Below are 12,607 nucleotides of genomic sequence, written 5' to 3'. Positions count from 1 at the left end.
CCGCCATCCCTCACTTAACCGGCACTGAAGGAATGTGGTAAATGTCCCCTTCCTTCTGGGTTCAGTTCCTGGTCTGTGAAGGACACACCCATGGACCTAATTGGAATTCACTTGTTGACTTGACGTGTGTCTTCTCTCCCATTCTCCATAGTGGGGCCATCCTGGTTTGTCCAGAAAGAACGCTGCCAGGGCAAGTCCCCAGGAGGCCCCCATACGCCAGGCCTGAGCAGCCCTCCAAGCCTGAACCTGTCCTGAATCTTCCACCAGCCTCCCTAGGGTCACCCTTATTGGGGCGCTGGGGGGTGGGGTGGGGGATAACAGCACTGAAGGCCCAGAGTGGGTGGGTGGGAGTAGATGGAGGAGACTGGAGGGGGCCTCACTGACCCTGCAGCCAGGGGTCTTGAAGTGACTGGGGAGGGGCCAGGACGACAGGAGTCAGTCATGATTAAAGGACCAGTTCAGGGGCAGGCACGTCAGCAGTCTCCCACGCCACCATCCCCAGTATGTGCTGTGGGCCAGTGAGGGGACAGAATGGAACTCACATCTAGAAATAAGATGGCAGCATCATTTCATCACCATCTCTGGCTGCCACAGCCCTGACACACAGCTCTGTGAATCTTAGGGAACAATGTGGCCAGGATTTTTTGCTTTTTTTTTTTTTCTCCTGTTATGTTTTTGTTTTTTTTGAGACAGGGTTTCTCTGTGTAGCCCTGGCTGTCCTGGATCTCTCTCTATAGCCCAGGCTGGCCTCAAACTCAGAGATCCGCCTGCTTCTGCCTCCCGAGTGCTGGGATTAAAGGCGTGCACCCCCACCTCCCCGATTTTAGTATTAATCTTGATAGGTCAGTTTGTTTGTTTTGAGACAGGGTCTCACTATGTAGTCCTGGCTGGTCTGGAACTGGTAGAGATCCCCCTGCCTCGGCCTCTTGAGTGCTGGGATTAAAGGCGTGTGCAACCACCGCCTGGCCTTTTTTGGTTTTTCGAGACAGGGTTTCTTTGACTGTCCAGGAACTAGCTCTATTTTGTTGTTATCGGTTTTGTTTTGTTTTTTCTTATGGTTGGAAGTGACAGTTCTGTATCTGTCTGTGGGCTGCTTTTGATGTTTTGTTTGGGGGACAAGAGCTCATGTAGCCCAGGCTAGCCTCAAACTCATTATATAGTTAAAGATGAGCTTGAACTTCTCATCCTTCTTCCTCTACTTTGATCACAGGAAGGCTCAGACAGTCCTGGTTTGTTTGTTTGTTTGTTGTGATGCTGGGGACTGAGTCCAGGGCCTCATGTAAGCACTTTGCCAACTGAACTGCGGCTGCAGCCTCAGAGGTCGCTTTTAAACAGAAAATAAGAGATCTGAAAGGCCCGGTCATTTGTTTGTTGGTTATGATCTTATGAGACAGGCTCTGACACAGCCCGGGTTTGCCTTTACTTGCTGTCTAGCCGAGGAGGACCCGGTTCCTTGGAGTTGAGGGACCTCCACCCGCAGCTTTGTTGGTTTTCGTAGTGCTGCGACATGAGCCCAGGGTCATTTATTTCTTTTTAATTTTTGTTTGCTTTGTTTTCTGGGCCCTTTGAGCCAAGGTCCCCTGTAGCCCAGGCTTGTAGCCCAGGCTATCCTTGAACTCCTGATCCTCCTGCCTCCAGCAAGTGCTGGGATTACAGGCATGAGCCACCACATGGGGCATTTTCTTTTCTTTTTTTTTTTTTTTTTTTGGTTTTTCGAGACAGGGTTTCTCTGTGTAGCTTTGCGCCTTTCCTGGGACTCATTTGGTAGCTCAGGCTGGCCTCGAACTCACAGAGATCCGCCTGGCATTTTCTTTTTACTTTTAATAAAGTCCTAGAAGTTTGAGAGTCATGCATGAGACTTGCATTTCCTTTTGACTGAACAGCTGCAGAGAGCCCAGCAACTGTCCGGGCATGGAACAGAACCATCTGCCCAGTGGTTCTTTTTTCATCCACTCATTTGTTTTGTGTGGGGGAGAGGCAGCACACACCACGACCCGGGTGTGGAGGTCAGAGGGGTGCTCGGAGGAACTGGTTCTCTCCTTTCACTACGTGGGTTCTGGGGAATCGAACTTAAGCTGAAGTGGTCAGGTTTGGCAGCAAGCGCCTTTGCCTACTGAGCCATCCTGCCAGCACTCCTGAGTAGGTCTCTGGGGTTTCTTTTACTCATCAAAGAGCAAAATCCCAACTGTGGCCTTTAAGCTATTTGTTTGGGGCCTGGAGAGATGGCTCACTGCTCTGCCAGACTCAGGTTGATTCCCAGCATCCACATGGCCGCTCATAAGTGCCTGTAATTCCACCTCTAGGGGTTCTCATACCCTCTTCTGACCTCTGGTGTGCAAAACACCCATACAGATAAAAATACATACATATATATGTACATACATACATGTGATATATACATACACACACATATGATATTTACATATACATACACACACATACACACACACACACACACACACACACACACACACACACACACACATATATATATATATAAAGTGTTTTACTGGGCAAAATTGTAATTCTAGCATTTAGGAGGCAGAGGCAGGAAAATCATTCAAGATCTAAATAGCAAGTTTCTGGATAGTAGGGGCTAGCAAGATCCATCTTGGAACAAAAAAGATGCGAGTTTTTGGTTTCCTGTACTTTCATACACAAGACAAATCTGTCTCAAATGCCTTTCTCCCAAGTGTTACTACTATGTATCCAATGAGGAAGTTCCAGTGCCGCTTCTTCCAGGAAGCCTTTCTTGACTACCCATTGTAAACACACTGGCTGCCTCTGGCTGGCTGACGCTCTAACAGGTGGCATCTCCTACAGTGGGCACAGAACGCCGCTGTGCCAACTACATCATGACTGGATTCAGGGCCTGGCAGGAAGCCAACGGCCATCAGTAAAAAATAACTCCTGCTGTGCATGGAGTGGTGCCCACCCCTGAGTGCCCGCCTCTCCCTAATCCCAGGCTTCCTGCTCTAAATCTCAGCCCTACCTCCTCCCAGCAGCCTCCCTGGGTTGGCATCAGGAAGGATGTAGGTAGACAGGGTGAGGCTGACATCTGTGGTGGGCCAGGCAACCACCCAGAGTGGACTCGGAGCTCAGGCCTGGGCACTGAGCAAACTCACCAAGGGAAGAAAGGTCAGCAGGGGCCGGACTCGGGGCCGGGCTTTCAGCGTAGCTGTTCCGGATTCGCTCACAGTGTCGAATCTACTGTCTCCATAATAGATGCCATCTAAAGGACAGAGACGGGGACAGTGAGCTGGGGATCGGGGAAGGTGACTGCACCATCTGCAGATCCCAGGGGGAACCAGACCTGCAGATCCCGGGGGGAGCCAGACCTGCAGATCCAGATCCCAGCAGGGAGCCAGACCTGCAGATCCCAGGGGGAACCAGACCTGCAGATCCCAAGGGGAACCAGACCTGCAGATCCCAGGGGGATCCAGACCTGCAGATCCCAGGGGGATCCAGACCTGCAGATCCCAAGGGGAACCAGACCTGCAGATCCAGATCCCAGGGGGAACCAGACCTGCAGATCCCAGGGGGATCCAGACCTGCATTTCCCAAGGGGAACCAGACCTGCAGATCCAGATCCCAGGGGGAACCAGACCTGCAGATCCCAGGGGGAACCAGACCTGCAGATCCCAGGGGGAACCAGACCTGCAGATCCCAAGGGGAACCAGACCTGCAGATCCCTGGGGGAACCAGACCTGCAGGTCCCAGGGGAACCAGACCTTGGGGCTGCCAGCTTTGGCTCAGCAACATCCCTTTGACACAGAGAGATCCCATGGGTAGGGGGTGTGCTTGTGGGAATTCCAAGGTGGCACTGTGGAAGGGACTCGGGGTGTGTTCTTGGAGCGTTTGGCGCCCAGCAGCTACCACTCTCCCGACACCTCCCACACACCCTTCTAACCCTCCACATTCACACAGCACCTGCCCGAGAGCTAGGCCGAGGCCTGAGCTTATCTCACACAAGAAAACAAGCCCTCTTCTCTCAAGTGTTTGCACTTCTAATCCGGAACATGCAGATCAGAGGACCCTACCTGCTGTCCCCTGTGGCCAGCACCCCCGTCCTGTACCCCTCTAGGTCAAGTACTCTCCGGCCCAAACCACCACCAGTGTGTGCTGGTCTTACTTCAAGGGTTAAAAACAAACAAAAACCAAACAAATGAACCCGCTCTGCCACTGCCTGTACATGTTGTTTAGCCTCCCCGGGTCTCAGTTTTCCCATCTGGACAATGGAAGTGATGGTGTAACTTTATATAACAGCTCTGAGGTATAGATGTGGCCAGTCACAGTAGAGGGACTGAATAAAGGAGGTTCCCTCCCCCAAGGGAAGATGACACACGCTGGACCCTCCTCTTCCTCCAGACCCTGCTCGGGGCTGTGTCTACATACAGCCATGGACCTATGAAGAGCAATGTCCCTGTTCTCAAGCAGTCTCCCTCATGACCTTTGATATCATTGATCATTGATAAGAATTCACCACTTCCTCCCAGGTCCACACGTCACATCTACAGGCCTCCTGCTTTATGGGTCATAAGCACAGAAGGCCATCATCCTATTTAGCAGGCGGGAGGAAATGAGGGATCCTCTCCTCTCCATCCAGAGAGGAAAGAGGTCAGAATCCCAATTACATAAAGCCTGCTGTAATTGCGCACACCTTTAATCCCAGCACTCAGGAGGCAGAGGCAGGCGGAGTCCCAGGCCAGCCAAGTTTACAGTGATACCCTGTCCAAAATAAATAAATCTAAATAACCAGAATCCTGTTGCCGTTACATGGAAAGAACAGGGATTGCTTTTCTCCTCACGCATTTTAGGAGGTACTTTCAAGAAAACCCAATAATTTATTCAAAAGAGATTGAGTTAGGCTGGTGGGGCGGCTCACTGGTAAAGTGCGTTGCTTCCCAAGCCTGTTGACCTGAGTTCAAACCCCAGGACCCACATGATGGAGAGAAAGAACTCACTCTTGTAAACTCTCCTCTAATCTCCATGCACACGACCTGACGCACGCACACACGTAAGAAAAAGAAAGAGAGAGACTCCTTATATAGCCCTGACCTGGAACTCAAAGAGACCCACCTGCTTCGCCTCCTGAGTGCTGGGACTAAAGGAGTGAGCCACCATGCCCAGCAAAAAATAATCCTAAAAGAAAACAAGGGCAAAGCTAATAGGAAAGGGGCAGTGGCCGGCGTGGCCGGCCCGTTCCAGCCCTCCTCCAGGGCATAAGGCCCAGTCCCTGCTAAGTGAGGGACAGCGTCAGCGGAGGACTGTACAGCCACCATAAGCCAGGTCTCTCAAGAGCTCAAGGTCAAACTGTTTCCCAGACTCAAGGTCAAGGACCAGAACCCAACAGAACTCCAGGAGCCCACCCTTGTGAAGTTTCCTCTTAGAGTAGCTGAACTCTGCGGATCAGAGTGGAACACTGGAGTGGGCCTTCCTGAAAAGCAGCCCCCTCTTCAGGCCTGGCGGCGAGAGACAAGGAGAGAGGAGAGGAAAGGAAGAATGAAGGAGGCTGACACCCAGGCTCAGTCAGAAAGCCGGGCCTCTCTTCTTGGCTGTTTGCCCGCTGGAAGGGGCTGTGCGCCCAGAGGTTCTGGGAGTGCCGGGGGCTGGGGAGGCAGGAGGGGCGGAAAGGGCAAGGATCTGCACCCAGAGGGAGAAGCTTCCAGGGGAAAGGGAGAGGGCCTTCAGGAGTGTCCTGGGAGCCAGGCCTGAGAGTCTCGTGAGCAAGGTGTGAGTCTTAACTGCGCCACAGACAAACCTAGGGCTGGGAAGTTAGGCCAGTAGGTAAAGGCACTCGCTGAGAAGCCAGCCGACCTGAGGGAGAGAACTGACTCCTGCAACTGCCCCTTGCTCCACACGTGGCATTGAGGACACAGAAACACACACACACACACACACACACACACACACACACACACACACACACACACACATACACACACCACTAAATCAAATGTAACTTTTAAAAGAAAGCCCAAAGAAATCATGGGCACACATCAGCATCACCGCCGCTGCCACCACCACCACCACCACCACCACCACCATCATCATCATCATCATCATCATCATCATCATCATCATCATCATCGCCGCTGCCGTCACTGATCCCCATCCCCTCTTCTTCTGTTAAGCGTTTAAAGCTTTGAGCCTGAATCACCTGCGCCCATGGGTGAGAGCCGTCAGGAGGGAGGTGGCTAAGTGAGGGACAGCGTGAGTAATAGCTTCACTGTTAGTCCCCAGACCCGAGCTCGTTCATTGTCAGGTGTCAGGGTTTACAGGGTCCCAGACAAACCTCCAGCACAAGCAATGTGGTGTCTCACATGGCCTGGGGCTCAATGCCTCTCCAATAACAGGCAGTCTGGTTCTCGGACTGGGGTGGAGCACACGTGTGCTTCTGTGTGTGTGTTTAACCTGGGGGGTGCCTCGGGGAAGCTGAGGACTCACCACAAGCTGCTTATGGACTCTTGAGTCCTTTTTTCCTACCCTTTTCCCCAGAGGAGGAGCCCTTGGGATCTTCTGTATGTCTGTTTCCACAGAGCTCAGGTTGAAAGCCTTTTACTAAAATGCTTTTCATTCCCCAGGCCCAAATCTGGCGATGGATCTCCATGGTCATTGAGGTAGCTATTCTCGGACAGTGACTTAGCTCATATTCTCTAAATCCTAGATCCGTACAAAGTAGCAAGAAAATTGATCAATCAATCAATAAGTAAATAAATAAATGTCTAACAAATATATATGTTTTGTTTTGTTTTTTTTGTTTTGCTTTTTTTTTTTTTTTTTTTTTTTTTGGTTTTTCGAGACAGGGTTTCTCTGTGTAGCTTTGCGCCTTTCCTGGAACTCACTTGGTAGCCCAGGCTGGCCTCGAACTCACAGAGATCCGCCTGGCTCTGCCTCCCGAGTGCTGGGATTAAAGGCATACGCCACCACCGCCCGACTGCTTTGTTTTTTTTGAGACAGGATTTCCCTGTGTAGCTTTGGAGCCTGTCCTGGAACTCACTCTGTAGTCCAGGCTGGCCTTGAACTCAGAGATCCTCCTGCCTCTGCCTCCTGAGTGCTGGGGTTAAAGGTGTGCACCACCGCCCGGCTAAGCTATTGATAGTTAGTATATATTAAGCATATACTATGACCTCGGCACTTTTCTTCTTACGCTAGCCCACGAGTATTCTTTATCTTGCACTCCAGGCAACTGAACCTGAGCCTTGTGTCTGCTAGGAAACCACTCTGCCTACCACAGAGCTAAACCCAGAGCCATAGGGAACCATACTCCAGGCTCTCAGGTCTCCTGTAGGGAGAAATACTGTTTCTAAAAAACCATTTTTGAAGTGTGTTAGTGTGTCCATGTTCTTACGCATCCGTGAGGGAGCCACAGTGTGCCTGCGGAGACCTTCCGTCTTCACGTGGGTTCTGGGGATGGAATGCACGCACAGCAGCGCCCTTCCCCACTGAACCATCTTCTGCGCTCCTTTCTTTTGAGACGGGGTGTCTCTGTGAAACCCTGCCTGTCCTGGAACTCACTCATTAGACCAGGCTGGCCTCAATCCCAGAGATCTGCCTCCCCTACTGAGTCATCTTGCCACCCAGGGGAACTACTTGAAAGGGTCTTAATTTTGAGGAGGAACCTGAAGCTGGAAGAGGTTATATGCTCACAGTTACCACAGCTGGTGAACAAGAGGGGCCATACTCAAGGGCCAGCAACATGCCTCTAGAATCTGACCCCTCCGGTCACAGCCAGAACAACAGGGAAGAACTCAGAGTTTGGGGTCTCCTGTAGTCAGTGTAGTCCATGGGGAGGCAAAAGGACCCAGGACCTAGGAGGTATATCCAGGTTCACAGCTCAGCTCCTCTAGGCAATACCTATGAATTTCCGGCACTTTCTCAGGCTCAGTTTCTCCACCTGTAAAGTGGGGATAATGATTCCTACCTTGTAGGAAGCATTTCAAGCTCATGACAGTGAAGCCATCAGGGGTAAGAAAAGGGACAGAGAGTCCCAAATTGCCAGGAGCCCCCGGTGACCTCCAGAGCACTGGCCACAGATCTACTGGATTTCAGGGACTTAGGAAGAATGGGGTCGTACCTTAAAGGACTTATGGCTTTGATCCAGAGTAACCTGGAATCCCCAAACATACCTCCCCTTGCTTCTACCCCACAGCAGATGCGCAGTGGGGGTCTGTATAGTGGGGTGGGAAGGTTGGGACTTCCAGTCTACCACTACTGGAGATCACCTGCTTTCCAGGGCAGCAACAAGGGGTGGCCATGTGAATGTAGCCCACAAATGACATTAATGAGGCCCTTCCTTGCTAATTAGCAGGTTCACATTGACAGGAACCTGAAAAGGCCAGTTTGTCCCAGCAAGCCCTAGCAGGTCTGACCTAAGCACCAGAGGGAGGCCTTTGTCCAAGGGCAGAGGGGACGGAACTGGGGCGGAAGAGAGGTAGGGCAGAGGCGGGTGACAAAAATTGGTGAGCAGCCCAAAGCACACCAGTCTAGCACAGGGACCGAAGAGGACACCGATTCAGGAAAGGTAGCCCTCCACTCTCTAGGGAAGGCTTGTGTCTCGGCCCAGAGCAGTTGGATGGCCTCGCCTGGAACTTGCTAGAAACGCTGAACCTCTCCCATTCCAAACCTGTCACATCAGGAACTGATCTTGACAAGAGCCCTTGCGTTCGGGTGCACTCTGATGCCTAGCCCCTCAACGCACCGAGGAGTCTTGACACAGGAAGATATAGATGGGTTTTACGGGCTCGGGTCTGGGGACTAACAGTGAAGCTATTACTCAGGTTAGGGGTGTGTTCCACAGCAGAGCACTTGCCTAACATGAGTCAGGCTTGGAGTCCTATCACTGAGACCTTAGAAGAAAGAAAAAACGCTATGATCATTATTAACTTATGGGCTACATATAGCTGTCTGCAGGGTCAAGGAGGGGTCTGCTTTCTGGAGTTAGCTACAGCAGAAAGAGGTGCTTATATAATGGGGCCACGGTGAGGGTGAGAGAGACAGGGAGAGGGTGCATGTATGTCTGGTGTGGGGTGTGTGTGTGTGTGTGTGTGCAAGTGTGTGCTGAACCAGGAAGCCACAGCCCATCTCAAAAGTGCGTCCCCAGGCTGTGTTTACTCTAGGTGATAGAGTGTAAACAAGATTCCTTCACACCCTAGCAAAGCACAAGAGTCAGCTTTCTACAAGCCGGTAATAGCCCAGCCCTGACTGGACAGAGGCGCTCAGCCCTGGGAGGGTCCTGGCTTGCCACCCTTTAGCCTGGTCTGGTATGCAAAGTGGGTGGGGCGAGGGAGAGAGCCTCAGGAGTAAGGATGCTACAACCAGCAGCCATCACAGGGAACGCTGATAAGGAGCCAGCCACAGTTCACCACACACTTATTTCCAGCCTGCTGGATACCCTGCAGGGGTCTTCGGGAGAAAGCCAGCAGCTCAGCTCCAGCAGGGGAAGGAAATCCCAAGAATTCTCAGAGCATCTGGTGCAAAGAACCACCTGGGAATGAGGCATGCTGGGAATGCTAGTCCAGCTCCTGGGCCTGAGGAGTCTGCCTCAGATGATGGTCTGGCAGGGCAGGCGTTGTTCACCTACTAGAACGGGGCAGGAGAGCCCCCAGCTTCCCGTTGCTGGGATGGGGACGATTAGCAACTGGGAAGGAACCTCGGATGAGATGAGCTAAGAGGCCACCGAGAAGTAGAGCATCAGGAAACTTGGGCAGCTTGGGCACAGCTGCTCCAGCAGCTGCTTTTGTGGCCCAGTCTCTTATCAAAAGAGACAACAAAGATCTGTGAAGATTCAAATCTGTTTTCTCCAGTACTTAAGAGACAATTGCACGGCCCTTTGAAGCTCTTGTTTGGGAGGCAGAAGGCTTAATTAGGATTGTGACTGCATTCAGTAAGGCTGTAATCAGCAGATACCCGGCCTAGAAAAATGTACCCATCACTACCTGTGCCTGTTTGCATTTTATCCAAACCCAGTCTATCCTTGAGCAAACAGACCGGGACCTGGGACGTGGCTGTAGCCACATACCAGGCCGCCTCAGTTCCTTCACATACCTAGACATGGATTTCTGGTTCCCACCCCTTCATTCACTGCCTGTCCCCCAGCACTGAAAACCGGGCAGGTGCCACAGTCTCAGGGGCCTTTAGACCAGGAATGCCCCACCCCCTCGAAACTTCGGGGTGCCTCTTCATGCCTATTTCCTCTGGAGTACGGCCACCTGAGGACAAGGAAATGAAGTCGGCGGGGACAGGCAAAGTTCACAGTGGGGCTGAGCCAGGCACAGTGACACAAGCTTGTGGTCCCAGCTACTAGGAGGCCGAGGCAGGGGATCGATGGAGTGTCCAGGAGTTCAGGGCCACCCTGGGCAACATCTCAACAAAATCAACAAAAAGCTTCATTGACCTGAGTGTAACAAACTGTGATTTGGAAATTGCTGGAGAACTTTCTGGAAAGGCTGGGCAGCAACTAAGACTTTAACAGTCTCTTGCAGCTACTTATCTCCTCACTGAGGCAGCTTCCTCTTTTTGTTTGTTTGCTTCTTTTTTCAAGACATGGTTTCTCTGTGTAACAGCCCTGTCTGTCCTGGACTCGATGTGTAGACCAGGCTGCCCTTGAACTCACAGAGATCCTCCTGCCTCTGCCTCTGCCTCCTCTGGAGGTGCTGGGATTAAAGGCGTGTGCCACCACAGGCCAGATTCCTTTTGTGTTTTCAAAGGTTGCCATATACATGACCTCAGGCTGCCCCTCTAAACCAGTGTTTCTCAATCTGTGGGTCAAGGCCCCTTTGAGGGTTGAATATCAGATACCTTGCACACCAGATATTTACATTACAATTCATAACAGTAGCAAAATTACAGTTATGAAGTAGCAGCGAAACCATTTTATAGTTGGGGGTCAGCACAACATGAGGAGCTGTATTAAAGGGTCGCAGCATCAGGAAGGGTGAGAACCGCTGCTCTAAGCAGTCTTGATACCTTACACACTGAACAACAGAAACCTCTGAGGTGCAGGGAGCTAGCACTGTCTCTGACAAATGGATAAGGGGGGCAAACCCACTGCCGCCCCAGAATCCCCAGCACCAGTTCCTTCCCTCAACCCCAAGCTCAGCAAGGAGGAGGGGTTCTCATGCCTGTGAGCACCCCAGGGAACACTCCAGAAGGCAGGAGAGCCAGCCTGCTGGGTTGGTGCTCTCTGCCCCCCCCAAAAACCCCAGCCCAGTGCAGACACAGCCTAACTGAGTCAGCTGAAGGCCTGGCCCTGCCCTGGGGACAGGGAGGAGCAGTCCCCTAGACTCCTGCCCTGCCTAGACTGGTAAGAGCTGACAGGGTACCTTGTCTCTCTCTCCAGTACTGATCCCTAGCAACAGTCTGGTCATCCTGGGAAAATAGAGAGGGACTGTGGGAAGGCTGTTCTGAGACTCTCCTTGGAGAGGAAATGGGGGAGCTGGTCCTTAAGGCGCCTGCTATCCCAGTTCACCCCCACGTCCCTTCCTCCAGAGTGAAGTTGGTAAACTGGCTAAGAGCGGGAGCTCTGCCTGGGTCTAGATGCTCGCTCTCTCACCAGCGAGACTCCGGAGTGCTAGAAATCCTCAGACTTGGTTGGGACAGCTCTCTAAGTCTGTAGTCTACTGAAAAGCATCTGTTTGCAGCTCTACCATTTCAGTCTCGTGATCTTCAACAAGTTCTGTAACCTCCCTGGTCCTCGGTGTCCTCATCTGGAAAGTCAATTGTAGTATCGTACACGAGACAAGAACTCAGTGAGTCGACATCAAACGTTTCACGGGAGCTTGTACTAGGAAAGGGTGAGTGAGTTTGCTATTGACGTCTTCATTCAGGCCCGGTGTTGGGGCCTCACAGAGTACTCCTGCGTATGCTTGCCTGCAAGGGTGTCTTTAAGTTCCTAAGACACACCCCAACTCTGCCCAGCTCCCTTTCCCTCTGCTGCAGCCTATGCTCTGCCAGGAACACCCCTCCCTCTCCACTCTGAGGCTAGGTCCCCTTAGAGGCATCTCTTCACGCACCCAAAGACTGTCTTACAGCCAAGGACCCCAAAGGGCAGGAGGGCATACTAGTTTTGTCTGCCTGCGGTGAGAGGTCTTTGGGTCAGGTGACATCTTGTTGTTGTCCTGGCCCCCAATGTAGTAATATGGGTGTCAAACAACCTACAGCACCAATAAGGCTGCACTGTCCTCTGTGGCCCCACACAGTGGCCCTAAAGGTGATGAAGAAGTAAATGAAGGGAGTGACACACCATTGTCTCCCTCTGAGACCCCAGAATCACGCACGTATCGAAAACGAAGTGAATACCTGTCCCCCATGTCCCCGGGTTCTCCTCGGTTAAGAGTATACAAACGTAGATGGAGGGAGAGATAAGGCGACCCATAGCCAGACCTGGAGCAGGGCCAATTTGTTTCCAGAAGTTTGTGAAGATAACCACCTTTGACTCAAGGGCCCCCTACTCTCCACTGTCCCACCTCTGACTTTAACCCGAGACAGTAGACAACCCAGACCCAAGGGGACCTGGACACTGCCCTCCGCGCCCCACAAAACAAACAAAACAAAACTAATTCGGTGTTGCAAAGGGCTGCAACCTGTTAGCAGTGGCTGGCTGGCT

General features: G+C 52.0%; 1 protein-coding gene across 1 annotated transcript in view; it reads right to left on the bottom strand.

Annotated features, from left to right (window-relative positions):
• Positions 1 to 12,607, bottom strand: part of CUNH6orf132 (chromosome unknown C6orf132 homolog) — a 31,890-nt gene that overhangs the window by 18,693 nt on the left and 590 nt on the right. The window contains exon 2 of the mRNA XM_052745532.1: positions 3,126 to 3,232. Coding sequence (XP_052601492.1) covers positions 3,126 to 3,232 — 107 coding nt within the window. The remainder of the gene's footprint in view (positions 1 to 3,125; positions 3,233 to 12,607) is intronic.

The sequence above is a fragment of the Peromyscus californicus genome, unplaced genomic scaffold (assembly GCF_007827085.1).
Source record: "Peromyscus californicus insignis strain IS unplaced genomic scaffold, ASM782708v3 Scaffold_19__1_contigs__length_69161282, whole genome shotgun sequence".
NCBI classification, from domain to species: Eukaryota; Metazoa; Chordata; class Mammalia; order Rodentia; family Cricetidae; genus Peromyscus; species Peromyscus californicus.
The sequence above is the reverse complement of the archived record's forward strand: the minus strand, read 5'-3'. Positions and strand labels throughout refer to the sequence as shown.